The sequence below is a fragment of the Thamnophis elegans genome, chromosome 9 (assembly GCF_009769535.1).
Source record: "Thamnophis elegans isolate rThaEle1 chromosome 9, rThaEle1.pri, whole genome shotgun sequence".
NCBI lineage: Eukaryota > Metazoa > Chordata > Lepidosauria > Squamata > Colubridae > Thamnophis > Thamnophis elegans.
This window is the reverse complement of record NC_045549.1, coordinates 76,517,360-76,540,741: the sequence shown is the minus strand read 5'-3', so window position 1 is coordinate 76,540,741 and position 23,382 is coordinate 76,517,360. Positions and strand designations below refer to the sequence as shown.

Here is a 23,382-nt window from a genome sequence, read left to right as displayed (position 1 = left end):
CCAGAAATAAAGCCTTGATTTCAGCTTCAGCATATTCACTGGATGTTAAAACCAGCGGAGACCTGTAGTAATTTGTGTTTTGGCAAGCATGAAGTGAGGGTAGTGCTCGTGTGCCTGTGGACTCTTTGGATTTCTCCAACATCATCCTAGGACTTTTGAGATAAACTCTAATTCGGCCCCATGATTTCAACTCCTCCATCAAATTTGGTCCAGTCGAGTTACGGCGATTGCAATAAAACCAAGTTGGACTGCTGGCTTCTCACCTCAGCATCGGCCTCGGAGGAGGAGGAGGTTCCCCAGGATCCTGGCACCGTTTGGCTTTTCTGGTGACTTGTTTGTAGATGTTCCTAGATGTGAGTCCCATCCATAACAAGGTGGCAAGGGTGGAATAGTGCAAGATTATCCCAACCTGGAAAACAGTCGTCAAAAACTTCATGTGGATCAAGAGAGAAATTTCCCCCCCACCTCTTCACTCTCCGATTCTTCAGCAGTTTGTTTTGCAAGCAATCAACCAGTAAAGCTCGCTAAGGAACAGAACGGTCATTGGCAAAGCTACTAAAGAACTCGCTCTGCTTTCCAAAAGAGATGCATTTATTAAACTTCTAATTATCTTTTTAGCATGTTTTCAACACTGCACACCAAGACAACTAGACACAAGGACAGTTTTTCCCCAAACACCATCACTCTGCTAAACAAGTAATTCCCTCCCCACTGTCAAACTATTCACTAAGGCTGCATTATTATTATTATTCCTATTAGTCTTCTCATCGTTCCTATCCCCCATCTCCTCCCACTTATGACTGCAGGGCTGGAACTTTGTTGCTTGTATCCTGACGATTTATATTGATATTGTTTCCTAATATGATTTGATTGCTTAATGCTATGAGTATCATTAAGTGTTGCACCTTATGATTCATGACAAATGTATCTTGTCTTTTTATGTACTCTGAGAGCATCTGCACCAAAGACAAATTCCTTGTGTGACCAATCACACTTGGCCAATGAAGAATTCTATTCTATTTCTGTTCTTTATTCTGATATTTTATTCTATTTTATTTCATTCTATTTTATTCTTATTCTATTCCTATTCTTTATTCTGATATTTTATTCTATTTTATTTCATTCTATTTTATTTTTATTCTATTCCTATTCTTTATTCTGATATTCTATTCTATATTCTATTCTATTATATATTCTATTCTATTCTCTTGTTTTACTGCTCAGAAATCCCTTTGTGAAAAAGAATACAATTGTAATGGCAGCTGATATTGAAACAGACCCAGGAAACCAGCGATCCGGTTAACATTTGACAATATGTGACACAACTGCTGACCTTTCTGATCGACAAGCTCAGCGTCTTAGCCACTGAGCCACCACATCCCTCCCCCACCTTTTAAAAAGACTACTCGTTAACAAAACAAACACAAACGGATCTTCTTCAGCCAAGGTTTCTCAGGGCCGTTCATGACAGCTGACAGAATCTGGCAGTTGAGCCTCCCTCATTTGAAGGAGGTTGGGGAAAGCTGCTATAAATCAAAACCGCAAGAGTGTGATTTTGTTTTGTCAGGACCTTGTCTTGGGAGTCCTTTGACTTTTGGCTAGAAGAATTAATGGCCGTCATCAATCAAAATAAGGGCCAAGTGAAGAGCACCTCACTGGAGATCTCCAAGTGGCTTTTTTTGCGAGCATAAAATGACTTGCCAGCAACGTAGCAGCAGGCAGAGACTACAGAACTCACACACACCCAGGGACACGTGACAGGCTGCCTCAGAAGATCTTTAGCCAATAACAGATGCTCATCGATAAGATTCTTGTAATCTATTCACTCAGGATCTACACAAACAAGTTTTCTTTTCCTCCACACCTTGCCTTCAAATATTACACCTGTTTGGCCGCTCCAGGTAGCTGATGAAGGGAGCTGTGGCTCACAGCTCCCTTCATCAGATATATATGTAAAATAAATAAATAAAGGGAGACTAGTATAGATCTATTTCAAGCTATTTAGCTCTCATCATCTAGCCATACCCTTACTGGGATTAGAACCTGGGCTGTATTGCATGTTAGGGAGACGTCTTAGCGAACACCTTCTGTTCCTGTAAATGTTGTATTTATCAGCACAAATACAACAAATGTAACAAAAAGGCAACAGTAAAAATATCGGGTTTCTGCCTGGATGGTCTCTTGTGACAAGCTGAAGGACAGAGAATGGAAGTAGTGATCGTCCTCCCATATTTGGGCATACCGGGGGTTGTAAAATCTAATAGATACCTTTCACCCTGGCTTGGCTGATAACGGATCAGAGCCTGTGGCCTAATGGCTAAGACGTCTGCCTAACATGTAATATAGCCCAGGTTCAAATCTCAGTAAGGGTATGGCTAGCTGATGAGAGCTAAATAGCTTGAAATAGATCTATACTAGTCTCCCTTTATTTATTTATCAGCACAAATACAACATGTATGTATATATATGTATATGTATGTGTGTATGTGTGTGACTTTAAGTATATATATATATATATATATATATATATATATATATATATATATATATATATATATATATATATAATTATAATTAATTATATATCTCCTGGAAATATGCTACCAGACACCTATTGTTTAAAATTGTTTTAAAAATAAAATTGATGTCCTGAACATAAAGTTCCAGAAAATGAACAGTTAACACTTAACTAATGGACTTCATTCTTGAGTTTATTTTTTCCTTTCCCCGCAATTTTTCCAGGATGCGTCTGACTTACCGCTTGGCAGATGCTGGTATGTTTGGTCTGAGTTATGCCTCCAACAAACACCAGGCATGTCAGGAAAATATGAAAGCTGAGGTTTATTAACATGTGCCAGCTTTTAAGACTGATCCTGATGACACTGTGGAATGGAAAAAGAAAAAAAAAAGAAAAAACCACAGCAGTTATTTTGCAGACAAACCTAAGTATTAATCGATTAGACAAAGAAATCATTTGTAATTTTGGTCACCCAAAACTTGAAACCACCCTGGTAAAACTCAAATGATCAATGCAAAAACGTATTTACAAACGTGATGCCTTTATAACAGCAGGGGAAAAAAGCTAAAATCAGGCAGCCTGATCAGCTAAGACAGACTGCTTTTAATCTTCAGGGAAGGTTTACTACTGTAACACGACTAAAGTCACCGTCTGTTCCTGTAAATTGCAAGGATTTTTAGAGCCCCTTTTAGAATAAATGCTCACTTTCCATGAAACCACCCTGCTTGCTTAATTTATGCAAATGTTCTAGAGCAATGCCAATACTTTTCAGACTTTAACTGAAGTTTAGCAGTGAATTGGTTTCTTGCAGAAAGTTTCTCTGCTATTATTCATCTCTTACTGACATCTTTCTGAAGCCACATTAGGCTAAATTTTTCATAAACTAAGAGTTGCTCAATCTATAAACCCGAGGAAGGGGAGGGTTTTACACAATTTTAAACAGTTGTATTTGCCCCTCTGTATTTAGGATGCTGTTATCAGTCCAAAATAAAAGAAACCACGGCAAAGCAGAATTATTACAGGAATGAATTTTGCAAGCATTCTACAGAGCTGCAAGAAATGTTAGAACTCTTTTTTCTACCAGCAGGATCACAAATATTTCAAAAATAATTAAAGGCCCAGAAATAACCCTTTCTCTGCCTGAAGCGTCAGAATGGGCCTCAGTGTTAGGAGAAATTAAATAAATGAATGAAAATGTTAATAAGAGTACATCTGGAGCAGACTTTAGCATGATAGATTATGAGCTTATGGTGTAGCGCACGTTAGGTGACAGAGCCATTTTACTGAACTCTTTTGATGGTTTAATACCCCGAATTGAGGAATATAACATTGAAGCCTTCCTGCTAATTCAGTCTGAAGCTCTGCATTTTTCAGTATTAATCTTCACACGTGCGCAGATGGGGCAGGGAGACAGATTTGGTGAAATGTTAGAACGATGCCAAGCATGAGAAAGAAATGTTTCATGAAGCACAAATGGGGAATCTTTCTTCAAAGCGGCATTTTCACAAAGCTTGTGCATCTGTTTCTCTGCCTCAAGTCATTAGCCAAGACGGCGAAGGACTGGCTACAGGTAGTCCTCGACTTACAACCACAATGGAGGCCAAAATGTATCTTGCAAACGGAGAGATTTGCTGAGGATTGCCTCTTTTTACGACCTTTCTTGCCACAGCTGTTAAAGCGAATCACTGCAGTCGTTAAGTCAGCACCACCGTTGTTAAACCCGGCTTCCTTGACGGCTTTGATTGTTGGAAGGTCGCTAAAGGGGGAATCACACGATCCTGGGACATTGCAACTGTCATAAATATGAGTCAACTTTTGATTACATGACAACAGTCGCAAAGCGTGAAAAATGGTGATGTGTCACTTTTTTTCAGTGCCACTGTAATTTGGAACGGTCACTAAGTTGAGGACCACCTGCCCTTTAGTGCTTTGAAGGCAGATGTTGTTAGTGCCGGTGCGCCCCTCCCTCACAAACCCCCGCTGGTTGAGCCCGAGTGAATCCAGAGAGATGGAGAAGGATGAGGCTACCTGTGGTGATAGGCGTAGCTAATGTGGACCATCAAGAGGCAGCTCAGCAGAATCACAGCAGACACATAGACCACTGGGTGGAGGAGGCCGGCTGACTGGGGGAACCCTGTCAAATCCTGACAGGCGAGACAACATGAGACAATTCAGAAGGTTAGTCCAACCTGGGTCTAACGACTAACGTCAGGAGGGTTGCAAGTGGAAGGTTAGGCCAGGCCAGGAGGCCGTGTGACTGGAGCAGAGCCCACCAGGCAGGATTTCATCAGGGAGATCTGCTCCGCCTCCCACCGTCCCCCTCCCACCCTTTCGGCAAGGGGGAGCTGGGAGCCTCACCAAAGGTTGGATCACAAGGCACAGAGCATCATGAGCACATCATCCATCTATCTATCTATCTATCTATCTATCTATCTATCTATCTATCTATCTATCTATCTATCTATCTATCTATCATCTATCTATCTATCTATCTATCATCTATCTATCTATCTATCTATCTATCAATCATCTATCATCCATCTATCTATCTATCTATCTATCTATCTATCTATCTATCTATCTATCTATCTATCTATCTATCCATCCATCCATCCATCATCTATCTATCTATCTATTTATCTATCTATGTATCATCTATCTATCTATCTATCATCTATTTATCTACCCACCCACCCACCCACCCACCCTTGTATCCATCCATCCATCATTATCAATAAACTATGTATCTATCATTATCAATCTATCATTATCAATCATCTCTATGACTATCATCTCTCACACGCACACTCCCCCCTCTATATATATATTATCCATCATATCTATGTATCTATCGTTAATTATTAATCATCTATATATCTGCTACGTATCTATGTACTCTGTTATCTATGTATGTATGTATCCATCCATCCATCCATCCATCCATCTGTCTCTCTCTCTCTCATCTATCCCATCCATCCATCATTATCTATCATTATCTATCTATCATCTATCTATCTATCTATCTATCTATCTATCTATCCATCCATCCATCCATCCATCCATCCATCCATCCATTTCTGTCTCTCTCTCTCATCTATCCCATCCATCTATCATTATCTATCATTATCTATCATTATCTATCATTATCTATCATTATCTATCTATCTATCTATCTATCTATCTATCATCTATCTATCTATCTATCCATCCATCCATCCATTTCTGTCTCTCTCTCTCTCATCTATCCCATCCATCCATCATTATCTATCTATATCCTGTCTGTCTGTCTGTCTGTCTGTCTGTCTGTCTGTCTGTCTGTCTGCCTGCCTGCCTGCCTGCCTGCCTGCCTGCCTGCCTGCCTGCCTGCCTGCCTACCTACCTACCTACCTACCTACCTACCTACCTACCTACCTACCTACATGGCTAATCCTGCCAGTAAGATGCCTTCAGCATCTTCCTGGCAGGATTAGGGAGATCATAATATCCATAATGTGCAAACTGTGATTTGAGATAAAAATGCTAGACCCAAAACTAGCGCTGGACATGAATGAACATTGCCTTGATGGACAGGAAGGGTTGCAATCCTATTTATCATAGCAGGATGAAATGCGTTTGCACAGCGATGACAGAACGGCGCAACAGAAAAGCTCACAACAAGAATGACAAAAAAAACAAACGAACAGCATCCCTGGGGTGCTCATCTCTGGTGAGAGAAAGCAAGGAGGCCGAAGTGACGCTGGGCCGCTTTTCCTTTTCAAGAGGGTTAGCAAAAGGAGGAAGGAACATTCCATTGTTGATTTGTACAAATGAGGATATAAATCTAAAGGATTTCTATAAATCTAGGAACTTTTGCCTAAAAGATCGAAAGCCTCATGTTTTTCATGCTTTTTAAAAGCAGTTCGCAGAAGGGCTACACGTTGTATGACTCAGAGAAGGAATTACCGCTGAGATAATGTCAATTAACTTATTAAAACAGCTAAAATGCCCCCATTAAAAAAGGAATTATTCTTCATAGCAATTTCAGTGTCATATGCTTTTTTTTTAAAAGAAGAAGATGGCATACCAATTAAAGTTCTGAGACCGTGATCTTGTAGATCCAAAGACCGGGGGGATGGGTGGGGGGTGATTTTAAGTACTACTTTTTCTTTTATAAGGCTTTTTAACAGGACACGATCTCTCAGATTTCTTTATCTTTTTCGTCCTTTCCTATTTAACAGAACATTTCAAAACGTGGTAGCCTCATCCGCCTCTTATATACCCCTAAGTTGCTCTTTTAAGTTAGACAGTCCTTGACTTACAACCACGACTGAGCCCAACATTTCTGTTGTTGGGTGAGACAGCCAGGTGAGTTTGGTCCCGTTTTACGACTTTGCTTGCCGCAGTTGTTAAGTGAATCGCCGCGGCCGTTAGGTTAGCAAAGGAATCCTGCTTCCCCATTGACTTTGCTTGCCAGAAGCTGGCCATAGGGGATCATGGGACATCTTTTCTCCCTCCCTCCCGGGAGAAGGATGCTGCAACCGTCGTAAGTACCTGCCAGTTGCCAAGCGTCTGAATTTGGATCGCGTGACCATGGGGATGCTGCAATGGTCGTAAGCAGCACTGCAGGCTACTGCTAGATCAGCAGTTCAGCGGTTCAAATCTCACCGGCTCAGGGTTGACTCAGCCTTCCATCCTTCCGAGGTGGGTAAAATGAGGACCCGGATTGTTGTTGGGGGCAATATGCTGACTCTCTGTAAACCGCTTAGAGAGGCCTGAAAGGCCTATGAAGCGGTATATAAGTCTAACTGCTATTGCTATAAGTGTGGAAAACAGTCATAAGTCATTTAAAGTGTTGTTTGGACCAGGGGTGTCCAAACTGGGGAAGTGGAGTCCACAAGTCCTAAAGTTCCCGAGTTTGGACACCCCTACGGTCACTAAACGGAGGGATGTTAAGCCTGGACTAAGGGTTTCCATCCCAGCGAAAAGGAAGGAGAGAGATTCGAGCCTGCGACTCTTAAAACCCACCCAATCTGTCCACCCTGCGCCATCCTCTCTGCCAAGGGCAACTGTCAAGACTCCCTGACACGCCAGAGTTCATTCCTGACAGGTTGATACCGTGATAGGAACCACCCACCCACCCAAGGCCCCCACCTGGATGACGTCATCGGGGTGTTGTGTTTCTCCCCCCCCCCCCCCGGCCCTTAAGGAAACCACGGAACCCACCATCAGGACGGCGTAATTGCTGAGGGAGGAGCACTGCATGGCGGTGACATTTTCATCGGAAAAAAGGATACGGCAGCCGTCCGACTTCCAACCGCCTTGTCCGTTCAGCAGACCGAAGTCCCACTGAGCCGCCACCGCTTCCGTCCCGTGCGCAAGGCGCCTCAAGGTCACGTTGATGGGGACGTCCTGATAGGGTGGGCTTACGCCGTCTTGTTTGGTCACAAAGAAAAGAAAAAGTGTGTGTGTGTGTGTATTTTCACGCACAGGCTAAAATTAAAGAGATGGTATTTCCAGAACGGAGAGAGTGTAGGGCAGGGGTGTCAAAGGGCCAGGGGCTGGGTCCGGACCGCAGGGTACTTAGATGTGGCCTGCTGGGCCATCCTGGAAACAGCCAAAGGCCGCCCCGTGCGTCTTCTGCCAGTGAGAATGGGCTCCCAAGCTCTGCTTTTGCTGGCAGAGGGTTGCAGGAGGCCGTGGCAGCCGAAAACGGAGCTCGGGAGCTGCACTCGGACCACCAACAGGCGCCCCCGACACGAGTGACGTCGAGCTGTCCATGCCCCTCCCGCCCCCCCTTCCCCAAGGTCAAACACAACCCTGATGCGTCCCTCAATGAAGCAGAGTTTGACACCCCTGGAGTAAGGGACGCAAGAGGGGGTTGGAGACGAGAGCCCGCTAAGGGACAAACCTGCTTTGGTGAGGATGACCGGGGTGACCACCGTCAGGCGTTTCCTGTCGGCGCTCAAAGTGGTGGAATTGCCCGTCGACGGGAAGAGTTTCCCATTCCGGAAGGCAATCAGCTGAAGCCTGTAGAGAGCGTCTTCCGTGGGGGGCTGAATCTCTCTCTTCTGCCTCTGGTGAAACAAGGCCGGGGGCAGCTGGATGGACGCCTCCACAACCGTGTTCTGCAAAAGGAAGCAGAGCAGTTAACGCAGGGTACAGGCAGCCCTCGAGGGGCGATGGCGCGTCGAGTGGAAGGTACGACGGCGCTGGGGAGGAAAAAGTGACCGATGGCCCGTTTTTCAGGTGGTTAGAAGGCAGCAGGCAGGCTGACTCTACCGACTGTCAGCAGTTCGATCCTGACTGGCTCAAGGTTGACTTGGGCTTAAAAACCATAGAGTTAGTTTTAAAACGATGCAATCTATTGATATAGGATAAATAACATGCTGGTTTTCAGCCTAATCTCCCCCCTCCCGATCTGTTCATGTACAAAGGTCATTTCATGCTTGTAGTTGGAAATGGCAGCACCCCCAAATGCTCCAATGCCAGAGGGCACCTGGAACACAAACACAAGCAGGTGCGCCCATGCGCGTAGGGTGGCTTAGCTTCCATTCACCTTGAGTGCGAGGCTGGACAAGGTGTTTGAGATGTTGCATTTCAAGCCCAGTTGCTTGTCCAGGCTGCCCTCCAGGTCTCTTCGTCCATAGTCAGAGAAGCCCGAGCGATCGGCCGCGGCGACCTTCCGGAACACGGTGCAGGTCATCCCAGTGAAGCTAGAGCCCTTGATGACGTAAGCTTCCACTGCAATATTTGGAGAATACTGTTGGAACAAAACAACACAAACAAAAATTCCGTGCTGTGTGCTGCAAAAGTGGTAGATCAGCTCCCCAAATACATCAAATTGTTAGAATAGAAAACTTCCAAAGAACCGGCCTTGGAAGAGTAAGCATTACGTGTCTGTCTGTGTGTGTGTATAAAAATATTATATCAAATCAATCCGTTGATTGATCCTGTCTGTCGGTCCACTAGGCAATAGGCTGACTCTGTAGGCAGTTTAAGAGAGGCCCGTAAGTGCTACTGCTATCGTATGCTCAAGAAAGGAAACCCCATCAAGTCACCAATATTTGGAGCTGCTACCCAAGTGCCCCTCCCACAGGTGTGTGGGGAGGACAGCTCTTATTCCCCATGCAGCCTTGCCTTGATCTGTCCCATTTCTGAAAGTTTATCTCCCCCCTCCAGGCCAAATGCAGTCCCCCACCCCCCACCTTCAGCTTCCTTTTCAGAAGTGTTATAAGGCCAAGAGGCAGAATCCCGATCCCTTTTCAAACATTTCAATGAAAGTAAAACACAGCTTTGACTCGATCCGCGGGGGTCCCAATGGAAAACAAGTGTGTCAGTCCTTACCGTCGAGTAAACTTGAGCCCCATTAGCCAGCCGGTAGGTTGCAATCCTTTGTAAGCATTGTGCAATTCTGGTACAGGCCTTGGCTTCTCTCTGGGCCACCCACAGGATGTGTTCATCAGCCAGCATGATGTTACTAGCAATGTCCACCATCACATCCCCCAGCTGGCAGGAGAAGAGCAGAAGACGTGTCAGCCTCAGCTTTGGCATAATTTTGCACAGAGGTTTATTCATTACCTTCCCCCCTGTCTCCATTCAAGAAATGGATGTTGTTTCTTGGGCTTCACTTTCCATATTTGTATTATCATTCATTCAAATTCACCAATTGGAAAGGACAAACCCTCCCTTGGGTCTAAATTTAACCCTTGGTCATGTCACACACTCCATTTATACCTTAAGTCTGTTTTTGTCCACTCAGCAAATTTCATTTTTAACGACAGGTCTTCAGCAGTTTATTATACCCACGTTTTGTTCACGTGGTTTTCCTAGGCCTCAAAATCAATTCTTCAGCAGGACTTACTGCGCCATAGATTAGGAAATACTTTCCCAACAAATGGAACGTGATTCTTAATAATGGTTGGTTATAATTGCCCATTTGAATAATATACTGGACGGAAAGCTTTTGGGTGCACTCCTAAAAAAATGCATAAGTAGGTTTTCCCCCACCCTCCAAAAAAAAGCATAACATAAATACAACGTTTGTGTTTGCAAAAATAGAAATTACGGTAATCGGATTGTGTTGGGTTTTATTTTTTTTAATTAAAAAAGGCATACAATGGGAAAAAAGTTAAAAGGCAGTCCTTACAAGGCTATGGAGCCAAATTTTCAAATATGTTAGAATTTAGTCAAATCAAGCTTTTCAGAATGCTGGGAATCAATCAAACATCAATGCGGTTGTTTATTCCTGGAGAAGAATAAGGTGTGAAGCATTGACGTTTGACTGAGCAAAATGTTTATTCTAGGAATGCCCAAGTTTTCTCCACCCGTCAACCAGGGAGAAGGGAGTTTAAATAAAACAAGCCCAATAAAATTAGCCATGTTTTAAAAAATGGTTTTTTCTTTCATTATTTCATTTTCAGTTGTCTGCATTTTCAGAAGCGGGAAACCCAAGGAAATTACCAGGCAAGGTTAAAAGTAGCTGGACCTGTCCTGTAATTGCTTGGGTGAATAGGTGTGCCTTGAGTTCTTTTTCTGAAAGAGGGCCAGGTAAGACCAAACTTGACTCCTCTCAGGAGTGCAACAGGCTTACTTAGTCAGCATGAAAAGACCATGGCGCAATCTGGATTTGATCCCCCGTGCTATAAAGGGAAAAGGCTGCCATCTGCATCTGCCTGAAGGAGGGGAAGGGCCACCAGACGTTATTGGGCAGTAAAAGGTTCTTGGTACAGAAAACAAGGACTCCCCATTTCAGCACCAAACTAAATCTACACTGCAGGCCAATAAAGGGGGATATTTGTAGCTCAGGATTGACCCTGAGGGGTCCGTGGTGCTCTCTGAGCTTGCTTGTTTTCTGGCAGACGTCTCATGACCCAACTAGGGAACATCATCATCAGCGCTAGGAGGGAGTGTGGCCTGCTGTCAGTTTATATTCAAGAAACTGCCAAAGAAGCCAACAGCAAACAGCCCGAGCAAAGAACCTCTAAGCGCACCTCATCAACCAACCCTAACAGGGTAAGAATGTAAACTGAGAGTAAACCTCACTCCTTACTAGCACTGATGATGTTACCTAGTTTGGCTCATGAAATGTCTGCCAGAAAACAAGCAAGCTCAGAGAGCACCAACGATCCCACATACCTCCTCCTCCTCTTCCTCCTCTTTGCAAACCTCACTCCCTTCTAGCACTGATGATGTTACCTATTTGGGTCATGAGACGCCTGCAGGAAAACAAACAGAGAGCCCTCAAACTGAAGACTGCCAGCAAATTTAAGCCATCCTTGGTTGCCCGGAGTTATCCAGGTGCTCTGGGCTTAAGTGTGACTTGTAACTACTGAGTTAAGTGCTGCACTTTCCCCCTCCCCCCCTCGATCTCATTTGAATTTCATGAGGTACAATTAATTTCCCCCTGGAGACAAAGCAGTTCTTCCTTCCCTGCTAATTGACTAAAGTGGAACAAACAAGTTGTTCAGGAATTATTATTATTTTTTATCAAGAATTATGCCTGCATCCTTTGGCCTTTAAAACTGTCTGGCAAACATTGCATGGAGTATTTCCGCGGTTTGGATTGGCAATGCCAGGGGCAATGAGTGTGAATGTTTTTACTCTGCAAAACGCACACTATAAAAAGTTTCTTTATCAAAATGTCCTACTTAAGTCTTCCAGCTGGTTTTTGTTCTGTTTTGATGGTACTTCAGATTTGTATAAATAGAGGGAATCTATTCTTGGAAAGAATTAGCGAAGGGAGCCAGAATTACATGGAAATTTTAAATTTAATGCAGAAAACAGTTAATGTCATTACTCCTCAGTTATGTACTTAACAATTGTCATCTTCCATCACATGAAAATATGTAATTTGCCAAGAATATCTGAAGATTTCCGAGTGCCATGGACTTCTGGTATTTAGCAAAATACTTTTACAAGTTAACAAAAAACAATCATATCAGCCATCCAGGCCGTATTCCAAGGAGTGACCAGAATTTATATTGAACTGGTCAATATAGAACGAAAAAAATCTTGTATCATTAGAAAAATAATAGAACCCGAGTCAAGTTCCTAACATAGCATGATCCTATTTTCTAAGAATATTATGTTTTGTACTACATACTTTTATTGCACAGAATACCACTGTGGTAACTCTGGAGATGCTATTGCAATAAAAAGGTAGGAAGCTGGAGATAAAATTGCCATACAGATTTAAAAATACAGATTTCAGGGGCGGGGGGGAGGGGGGTTATAGCTATTTGTTCACCTTTATTTTTGCTTCCATATAAACGGCTTATTTTAGTGTTAACAAGTATGAAACATTAAATCGAGAATCTGTAGACTTAATTTTTATAGCTCAGCAAAGTGACTTTAATACACTTTCACTGAGCCAGATTAAAACGTGTTACAGACTATCCCTTTTAAAGTACATCAAAAGTCTTGTCCCTGGATTTGCGTGTTATTTTTATAGCGTTAACTATTGTCAAAACAGTAGCAAGCTAGTGTTCCTGTGTGACTTCATAAATCACAGCAAAAAAAATGTTTTAATCTTACTGCAATGAACTATCCAGTCGTACATATCATCATACATTTTAGATTACCTTAAAGCCTACTTGTATAAAGGTGGAATTCTAGCACTACCAGTCTTCAGCAGTGACTTTTAAGAAAGAAATGCGGTGCTTTTAATTCTGAAGGCTCTTTCAATGTGACTCCCTTTGCTAAGGGCCAAATGCAGCTGTGGTCTTCAACATCCAAACATGCCGATGTGGGAAGGATACCTTTTTATATGTTAGGGGAGGGAGGAGGATCTTTCACAAGAAAATATGGCTTGAGGATTATTTGGTCTGAATTAAAGTTAGTTACCTCTTTATACTTCTCAGCAAATCGTCCAAATTTCTCTATCATTTCAGCCACAAAAATAACATCCATTTTGTCAGAAAAGTTTGCAGCTTCTACGGTGTAGGCCAAGAGCTGCCGGGCGGTGGCTACGGCATTGGTGAGGTTCAGCGGCATCTGCATGAAGCATTAAAGGTGCAGGAAAAAGGCGTATGTAAAATACATTCAAGGAATTAAAAAAGGATATGAAATGAACAGGCTGTTCTGACTCAGGCTTCCTTAACAAGCAAGAAGCAGAGTTTTGGTCCCTGCAAAACCCTTTTTATTTACACGCCTGTGAATTCCTTTCAATCAGTCAGCAAGGCTTTCGCAAACAGTCTTTCAGAGGAATATTCATCAACACGAACCTTATCTCGCTTGGAGAGCTGCCAGATAACCAGTTTCCAAGCGCAGGGCAAGGCAAAACTTGGCACAGAGCCTCTTATAGTCACAAAGATTTCCACTCTTGAAACGACCGAAGGAACAAATTGTTTCCTGTAAAAGCCCCCTCCCCCTTCGCTCCTCTTTTGTTTCCTATGGGAGGGGCCATTCACTGTCCACCTGTGGCTTTACTCCCAAGTCTACCCTGATTTCTGAGCTGTTCTTTCCTTCTGGCAGCTCTGCGCATGCGCACACTGGGAACAGGCTCCTGCTGTTCCTCTGCCTCACTGCTCTCTAGCTCCCTCTCTGCCTCCGATGCAGAGCCCTCGTCTGAGCTTCCCTCAGCCCCCAGGACTGGCCCAGGTTCCTCCCCAACCTCCTCACTGTCCAATTCTGCTGCCAGCGGGCCACAACACAGGCTTCACTAAGTTCACCAAAATTCTGCAGTACACAGAGTGCAGCTTTGTTTTTGTAAAACTCAGGAAACCTTCCCAACTCCCCTGCCTTAATCCACCTTCCCTGGGAATGGAATCACATGCCTAAAGACACCACCAAACACCTTCTATTTTATTGGGAGTTTCTTCTCATCATCCACTTAAGAATCATTCCGGGATGGCTGCCTTTATGTGGGCTGAAGCGTGTTGATGATCCTGGGATACTTATTGAAAATACACGAGAGCTGCTCTGATGATTTTGATTAAGGAGAAGGACAGAAAGCCGCTAAATAAATCAGTGGCATACCAAATAGGATTTCCTGATCCTCAAATGATCTACATCTTACTATACGTACACCACATTACCAAAAGTATTGGCTCACCCATCCACAAAATCAGAAGCAGTTGTGAGCGAATACTTTTGGCAATATAGTGTAGATCGTAAGGCACAAAGAGCAAGGAAGCTGATTTAACGGACGGCTTTAATCTTCTACGTGAAGTTTTTCTGTTATAAGGAATTCTTCAGGAACGAACCAACCAGGGAGACAAAAGGTATTTCCTACACTCCTCCCAGTGGCCGGTAAGATCCCACAGGGTGGGCCTCCTTCAGATGCTGTCAGCCAGACAATGTCGGCGGGCGGCTCCCCGGAGGGCCTTCTCTGTGGCTGCCCTGACCCTTTGGAACGAACTACCCCCAGAAATCCGGACTTCACCCATTCTCATGGCCTTCAGAAAAGCTGTCAAGACCTGGCTATTCCGGCAGGCCTGGGCCTGTTGACTTCATCGTTGAGGTCCAGTCCCAACTGAAATGAATGAATCTGTGTTGGTTTTTAACTTGTCTATTTTCTTTTTATTTTCTTTTTTTCCCCTCTCTGTAAGCCACCCGGAGTCCTCTGGGATTGAGCAGCCTATAAATAAAATTAAACTTGAAACTTGAAACTACTTCATGAAATGATTCTTTAGCAAAAACCTATTGCCGGTCAAAAACACAGCACAAAGGACCAGCAAGGGTTCTTATTCATTAATTCTCCATTTAAACAGACACAAAGATGACTTGGGTATAATTCGGCAGTTCGAGCCTGACCGGCTCAAGGTTGACTCAGCCTTCCGTCCTTCCGAGGTCAGTAAAATGAGGACCCAGATTGCTGGAGGCAAGAGGCTGATTCTGTAAACATCCCTTAGAGAGGGATGTAAAGCACTGTGAAGCGGAACGTAAGTCTAAGAGCTATTGCTATCTAAGCTGTGGTGGCGCAATGGTTAGAATGCAGGATCGCAGGCTGACTCTGCTAACTGACAGCAGTTCGATCCTGACTGGTTCAAGGTTGACTCAGCCTTCCGTCCTTCCGAGGTTAGTCAAAAGGAGACCCAGATTGTAATTGCTATTGCTATAATATAAATAGCAGTAAGGATACTGGATACTTTGAATTATAAACGCATTTTCAAAGACCTCAGCATTAGAAGTATCTCACAAAAGATCGGTGCCAACCTGATTAAACATATACAGGACTCTAGTGGCGTCATTTGCGTACTGGCAACGAGAGTAATCCTCTTCGCCCCAGCGACCTCCCCGGCCACATCTCCGCCATGCCCTCTTCTCGTCCTGAGCGCTGCCCAGGTAGATGCCACTGCCAGCTGAATATCGTGTGCACAGCAAGTAGGCAGTCAGGCCTGCCAAAGTTCTGGGCCACCTGGAGATCGGAAGACAATGCTTGTGACATGAGAAGAGGAATGTCAGCGAAAGAAAACAAGGGAAACACGAAGTGCACAATAAGAGGAAATTCAGTTCTGCCTATTTTAGCTTCTGAGCATTATTATTGTTTTAAGCTTCTTCTCTAGATACCAATCTGGCAAAGCAAGTGATACCGGTAGTGGCATAGTTACAGGCATGTTCCCAAAGGAATGTAGTGATTAAAGTGCTTGCTTAGAAACCAGGAGACTGTGAAAACCCCGCTGGGTGAGACTTTGGGCCAGTCCTTCTCTCTCAGGCCACCTCACTTCACAAGGTTGTTGTTGCGGAGAAAATAAGAGGAGGAAGGAGCATTGGGTGTGTTTGCCTCCTTGAGTAACTCATCAAGGAGGATTAAAATCAACTAAACACACAGGAACACTTATTCTCCAGTGAGGTTGGGCTCAACCCAACCCATGGTGCATATTCCTCTCAAACAAGCCTGTATGATTTTACCTAGTTTGCTAATCTAGAAATTAAGTTGTGGCAACTGGATTTTTCTTTCTTTTTTTTAGTCTGAAACGTTTCGCTGCTTATCCAAGGGGCCTCTTTGGTCTGGGTTGAAGTTTATACCAAAGAAGCTCCTTGGATAAGCCAGTGTTTCTCAACCTTGGCAACTTGAAGAGGTCTGGACTTCAACTCCCAGAATTCCCCAGCCAGCATTCGCTGGCTGGGGAATTCTGGGAGTTGAAGTCCAGACCTCTTCAAGTTGCCAAGGTTGAGAAACACTGGGATAAGCAGCCGAGCATTTCAAACCCAAAAAGAAAAATCCCCAAAACCCTCAACTTCCAGGCAATTCCACCTGAATGACCGACTGACTCAGACCAATGACCGAGAATCTTCCTAATGGAACATCTGTAAGAAAAGAACCAAGCTCAGAGGGGAGACCAAGGGCCTTCTCTCATTTGCTGCTTCTCCACAAATTCCTAACGTTTTCCCACAGCAGAAGCCAGTTTTTCTCTACACAAAAAATAAGGCTTTAAGCCCCTGATTTTGGTTATTTTAACAGCTGAGTTAGAGGCAGGGGAAGCGTGAGTGTAATTTCACGAAGAGCTCCAAGTTTTAGAAATGGGAAAAGTGGCAGTTAGCCGAAAAGTTGAGGAATAAGGATGGAGGCACCGGGAAAGGCAGAGTGTGAAACAAGAGTTATATAGACTGAGAAAATGGGATTCTTTGGTACAGCAGTTGTAGCAACTAGAAAAAAAGCATTGTCAATCTTGCACAGGTCTGGCTTGAGGGGAGGGAAAGAAGATTCAGCTTTGATTAGAGATAATTATCTAATTTTGGGGACAAAGGAAGGTATTGTGAGCAGAAATAATAGTAACGTTGTCTAGCTGAGCAAGACTATTATTACATTAATAAAACATTTTTAACAAAAATAACATTTTAGGTATAATTAAAAGGCACCTGGTCGTTTTTAAATTGCAGTGTTTTCTTGAAACAAAGCAGATTTTTGGAGACTTTGTTTTCTACAGGTTATCCATGCCTACAGGATGCCACAGACATGAAGTTTATGAAAGGAGTTACCTTACAGAGATGGTGTTTTAAGGGTAACAGCTGGCACTTGCAGAGGTAAGGTTGGGCAATGTGTAGCCATAACAACATTCTTTCTAGAAACCCAAGGTCATCATCCTTTGTCTTTGCACCTCTGCACCTGACCGGAATTGGATGGGTGGAACTGCCAGCATGGCAGTGGAAGATTGGACCACGGGATGAACTTGTGGGTGTTTGGTGGGAAAACCTGGAAGCTTTCAGATTTGGGTTTTCCCAGATGTGCCAACATGGCTCTTTTAAATTAATGGAATTTTGAGGAGCCTCTTGGCTCCGATTCTTATTTTATTTTGGATGCTATTTGGAACCCTGACAAAATGATTATCACAAAAGCTTACGGGCATGCTGTGGCATTCTCCGTTTTATTCTCATTATCATAACTCGAAGGACCGGTGTCAGCTTCCTGCTCAATAAAGATACCGGCTCTGCGTTTATTTATTTTCAATGATCACAGTTCAGATTAAGTAAGACACCGTTTATTATGTGGGAGGAGAGCAAGGTTGGGCAATGCTCAAGCTCAAAGGCTGCCAACCTGGCCTCTCAACACCCATCGTCACCCACCTACCTGAAGTCGCCTTTGTTGTTGACAATCCTCTCTGGGCGGCAATACTGGGCAGAGCTGTTCAGGACCACAATGTCCACAGTCCTTGAATTATTCCCACGCCTGGAGTGCACGTGACACCCCCAGTTTCCGGTCGACCCAGCTTGAATATTTGAGATGGTCAGGGCACTAGTGATCACAAGCAAGAGCAGCATTAAACATTGTTATCAAATCATTCCCGGGAATTGTTTTACTGGCAAGAAACAATGAATTATTCTACATCTGGGTGGCCTCTTTATGAGCAGCGGACTTCAACTCCCAGAATTCCTGAGCCAGCATGGGGAAGTCCATAGGTTGCCCATCCGTTCTATATTGACATCCAAAATTAACTATCAGATGCCTTAACAATTACTGTGTTTTTCAGACTATAAGACGCACCAAGATTTCAAAGAGGAAAGTCAGGAAAAGAAGTTTTTGTCCTCCCCGTCCCCCAGCAGCACTCTGCAGGCTTCAGCAGGGCTCAGGGAAAGCAAAAATGCCCCCGTTTATTTGCCAAAATGGGGGCATTTCCCCCTTCCCCCAGCCCTGCTAAAGCCTGCAGAGTGTTTCTGGGGGTGGGAGAAGGCAAAAACACTTATTTTTGCGAAAAACGGTTCGTTTTTCACCCCCCAAAAATGGGGTGCAGGGGCGGGGCTTCAGGCCGCCAAAAATAGCTGCATTTGGTGTATAAGACGCACCAACATTTCCACTTTCTTTTGGGGGGGGGTGCGTCTTATACTCCGAAAAATACAGTAGCCAGGCAAGGTTGCACGATCTTGCCGTACAAAAGAACTAGATCATTCCATCCAGCAGCTTCTCTGAACTATTGTTTAAAAACCAACGGTGAACTTCTTTCATGTTAGAAAAGGCCGCGCCAATGAGATTAAAGAAACCGTCACAATTAAGACAATGCAGTGGGCGAGTAGGTTTCTACAGCGTGGAAGTGAAGAATTTTGCAGGAAGAATGAGCAGTTTTTTTTGCTTTAAAAAAAAAAAAACCATCCAGGAAATTGTTTTAGAAGAGGTGATAATCACGCAGCGTATTAGAGAAATATTTAAAGTTTCTTTAAGTAGCAATTATGTCCTGTGAGAATTCCCCTTGTATAAACAGGCCCAACATCCATGTCTGGGTGCCCATTTAATCAAAGGGTGAAGAACACACAGACGGTGCTCGCAGAATTCTGTCTCTCACCTGGCAATTACAGAGCAGTTATGAACCATGTTCTTCTCCACAAAAATCCCCTGGGACTCATCCGTCTCAACGATCTTCCCATCTTGGTACCAAAGGACCTGCATGTCTTGATCGATGTACGAAACCATGCACTGGAAAGGCAGGCTGTCCCCTTCAAAGACCAGCTGCCGATGGGACGGGCTCATGGAGAAAGACGGCAGCTCCAGAGGAGGGTCTGTTTTCCATGGGGGAGAGGGGGGGGAGGAGAGGATTTTTTTTTTAGCTAGACCACAACATACAAAAAATACAGGTAGTCCTCAATTTACAACCACAATTGAGCCGAAAATGTATGCTGCTAACGAAAACATTTTTTTTTAAAGTGAGTTTTGCCCCATTTTATAACCTTTCTTGCCATGGTGGTTAAGTTGAATCACTGCAGTTGTTTAGTTAGGGGAAAAAAAAACAGCCTATGAAGAATTTTTTTAAAAAAATAAACATGTTTTACTATTGTTTTTTTAAGGAGAATTTAGGCCCACAGGATTTGGCAACAGAAAATAGGCACTTTTTGTCTGTTTTTTGCAAAAAAAAAAAATGGAAACACAAAGAGACTCCCTCGGAACAAGAAACAATAAAGACGATACAGACGTGCACAGAAATGGACAGACTGACTCTAGAGCTCAAAGACAAGGATGAGGCAGAATACCACGAAATCTGGGACAAATGGTACCGATGGTTAGAAATGAGGGGATAAGGTCAGGACAAAAAAACACAGACAAGTTAAGAATTGGAAAATATGGTATTCAGAATGTGTGATAGGTAGAAATTGGATATGTACTTGCATGGTTCGTAATTATATAAAAGAAAGGATCAACGGACAAGTAATCTGACTGATTACACATCTCTATGTGATGGAGATAAGATGTAATTGTTGTAAGATCCAATCACTATATGGAAACGTTTATGCCAGAAAGCTCGCCCTATGTCCAATGTTTTTAATGTTTATCTAATAAAAAGCTTCATACATACATACATAAAAAAATATTCACTTTTTGAAGAATACTTACTTTTTTAAAATCCACCCATGATGGCTGAGCAGCATCATAAAAATCAATGGCCAAATATCAAATTGTTAAGAAAATTGGAAGGGGAAGATTTACGCTGTGGAGAAACTAACTGAGGGTGCTTGTCCTGCAGCATTCTTACCACAGGTCAGAAGTCCTTGCTTTATGCTCAGGATTGGTTGAGCCTGTAGTGATTTCGGATAGGCACATCTGGTGTCACGAACAGTTATATTTCTTTCTTGTAGCCACTGCTGCATCCATAGCATGTTACAATCACAAAGCAGGTAATCTGTCTGGAATTCGCTGAAATAATTTTAAAAAGAGAAGCAATATAATTAAGCGTGAAATAATTGAAATGTAGCAATTAAAATAGCCAGGATCGAGCTGTAGCTTCACCGTAAACTAAGATAAACTTAAAATTTTAACAAGCTTTAAAACAAGGGTACCACCGCTTTATTACGTTTTAGTATAAAGTTATGACAATTAAAAATAATATGAAATGATACATGTTTATACCCTTAATCTAAGAATCTTGGGATCATGAAGAAACCTAGTCAACAAAGAGGTTGCAAAATCTACTGAAAAATTAGATTGCACCCAGCAAATGACTCGTCCATTTGTACTTACAGAGCTTTTAATGAAGTTAGATGATCAAAGGTTCCTTGGGCAAGGAAAGAAAATAAATTTCCTGACAGGTTTCTAGGAAATGTGGAAACACAAACATTTTAGAAATCTTCACAGGGACCAGCAATGCTGCAACGCAGAGTCTTCCAGTCACGTCACCTCCTACTACAGTACAGGTAGTTCTCGACTTACAACCACAACTGAGCCCAAATTTATGGTGCTAAGTGAGAGAGATGTTAATTGAGTTCTGGCTTGCCTCCAACCAAAAAGAAAATAACCAGGCGGCTTCTTCATCAACACACAGACACACACTCACATACTTTTTTTATTTAACAAACATTTTGCTTTAAGCATCTAGGTTTTTTTTTTTTAATGAAGTAACGAATACATCAAAAATAACACTTACAGTCTAATGAGGTTTGTCAATCCTTTAAAAATGTCTGCATTCAGGCATCCTATCTGGTTATTTGTTAAATCTCTGTTAAAAGAGGGGAGAGATATGAAAAAGTGCTGCGTGTGCCATGGGTAATTTTATCAAAATGACCAATTAATTAAAATTACCTTAGAACAGGGATGGCGAACCTTTTTCTTACGGCGTGCCAAAATTGCGCATGTGTGCGCTATTGTGCATGCATGCCCACTCAATCTCCCCGCCCACCTGCGCATGCACACATGAACACCCCTCCCCCTGCGTATCCGTGCACAACCCTTCCCCAGGTTTTGGAGACTTTCCTGAAGCCTAGAGAGGGTGGAAAAGGCCTCCCTCGCCCCCCCCCCCGGAAATGACTGTTTCCAAACTTCCGGCTGGCCCTTTGGGGGCGTTTTCAGAGCCTGGGGAGGGCGGAAAATGGCTTTCCGGAAAATGGCCCTCCGAAAAGCAGGAACAAACTTCCTGTTGGGCCATAGGTTTCGCCACCACGGCCCTAGAACGTAGAGGGTTGGAAGGCACCTCAGAGGTCTTCTAGTCCTACCCCGTCCCCCCTTGAGCAATAGACCAGTTAATCAGCCGAGATTCAGTCAAGTCAGCTGCCTGTGACCTCATTTCCTGCTCTTCTCAGCTCTTTCCCACCATCCTCTCTGCACTGTAACGTTAGTTCTAGGGCGGAAGGTTGTTGGTAATCGCAAAGACTGGAGAACGACAACAAGCTGCCCTTCAGGCAGAGTTTTAGACCACGCACTAAAGAAAGTTAGGATCGCAGAGGTCAGGAAGGCAATTCATCCACCAGAAGTGAAGCATCCACTCAAGCAACATTCTCAGACTAATTCCAAATAAACGGAAAAACCCGGTGAATCTGTTGACATTGAAGAAACCACATTTACAAGAAATCCTAACATGCCAGCTGAGTTTCTTCTCCATTAAGTATCTACAGAGTTGAAACTTGTCTTAAAAATGTGTCAACTTCAGCTTTTCTAAACCCTTTTTACCCTGGGGGAGCCACCAGAAAAATGTTCGGATTTCGGGGAATACCTGAGGTTATTTTAAAAAAACAACAACACACACCAAAACTACAAAAAGAATTCAAAATTCATTTTTAACCTACACAATCGTGCTTTACCATGTTTACAGCAACAGCAAAGTGACACGCTGGTAGTTGAACATGTAAAAAAAAATCCCCACCGTCGTGGGCACTACATGCAAAGATTAAAAATAAATATAAATCTATAAAACATCTTGTAGAAGAGAAATCTGGTCTAAACATTTCAGGGATGTGGATTCGTGAGTGGGGCGTTGGATGAAGATTATACACAATATTCTAAAACAGAAAATGGTTTCAGTTTGAGCGAAGCTAACTGGACATTGCGAGTTGTGCGGGTGGGACTACAGCTGCCCCAAGCCTTCCTATTGCAACACTTCATTTATATCCCAGTTATAATACGGCCAATACTTACAATCTTTTCAGGGATGTAAGTCCTAGAAAAGCTCCTGGATCTATCACACTAATGAGGTTGTTCTTGAGATCCCTGTTTCAAGGAAAAAGGCAAAGCAGAATAGTTACAACCTTGCAGAAATTAGCAGGATTACTATAACCTTGGGACTGCTTCCCCACAAAATTAGTTGGGATAATGGAACCCTTTTTATCTAGGTTACTCATTGGCACCTGCTCTACCACATTTATAATTGTCTCCAAAAGATACATCCAGATTAAACCAAGAAAAAGTACAATTCCTCTTTGCAGAGAAACTTCCCACGTGAAGGAGGACTCTGACAGTCCAGGGGTTCATTTATCTTCTTAGCCAAATTGCAGTGATAAAAGTGACAGGGTAACCATATCAGGGGACAAAGGCACAGCCCGTGAGTAAAACGCTGAATGCAACATTTAAACCTCAAATATGGAATTCGTTTTTGTTCTTACCTTGAAAAAAAATATAGTTCAAAAGGACCTACAGAATACACATACAATCAATTACTTCAGTGCAAACGGTTTCTGGATGCTGCGTGGTCCCCTTACCCATACGAATCTACCTGCCCACCCCTTTTCTCCTCAAATCTCAACAGGGTCAT

The 23,382-nt window shown here is 43.1% G+C and overlaps 1 protein-coding gene across 1 annotated transcript in view; it reads right to left on the bottom strand.

Annotated features, from left to right (window-relative positions):
• ADGRA3 (adhesion G protein-coupled receptor A3) overlaps positions 1–23,382 on the bottom strand; it is a 38,898-nt gene that overhangs the window by 5,199 nt on the left and 10,317 nt on the right. Inside the window, exons 3-17 of the mRNA XM_032223877.1 lie at positions 22,770–22,841; positions 21,286–21,357; positions 20,883–20,954; positions 20,398–20,558; positions 19,216–19,429; positions 18,009–18,173; positions 15,653–15,854; positions 13,340–13,489; positions 9,842–10,003; positions 9,054–9,257; positions 8,406–8,622; positions 7,721–7,929; positions 4,547–4,662; positions 2,759–2,882; positions 264–409 (exon numbers count right to left, since the gene is read on the bottom strand). Coding sequence (XP_032079768.1) covers positions 264–409; positions 2,759–2,882; positions 4,547–4,662; positions 7,721–7,929; positions 8,406–8,622; positions 9,054–9,257; positions 9,842–10,003; positions 13,340–13,489; positions 15,653–15,854; positions 18,009–18,173; positions 19,216–19,429; positions 20,398–20,558; positions 20,883–20,954; positions 21,286–21,357; positions 22,770–22,841 — 2,286 coding nt within the window. The remainder of the gene's footprint in view (positions 1–263; positions 410–2,758; positions 2,883–4,546; positions 4,663–7,720; positions 7,930–8,405; positions 8,623–9,053; positions 9,258–9,841; positions 10,004–13,339; positions 13,490–15,652; positions 15,855–18,008; positions 18,174–19,215; positions 19,430–20,397; positions 20,559–20,882; positions 20,955–21,285; positions 21,358–22,769; positions 22,842–23,382) is intronic.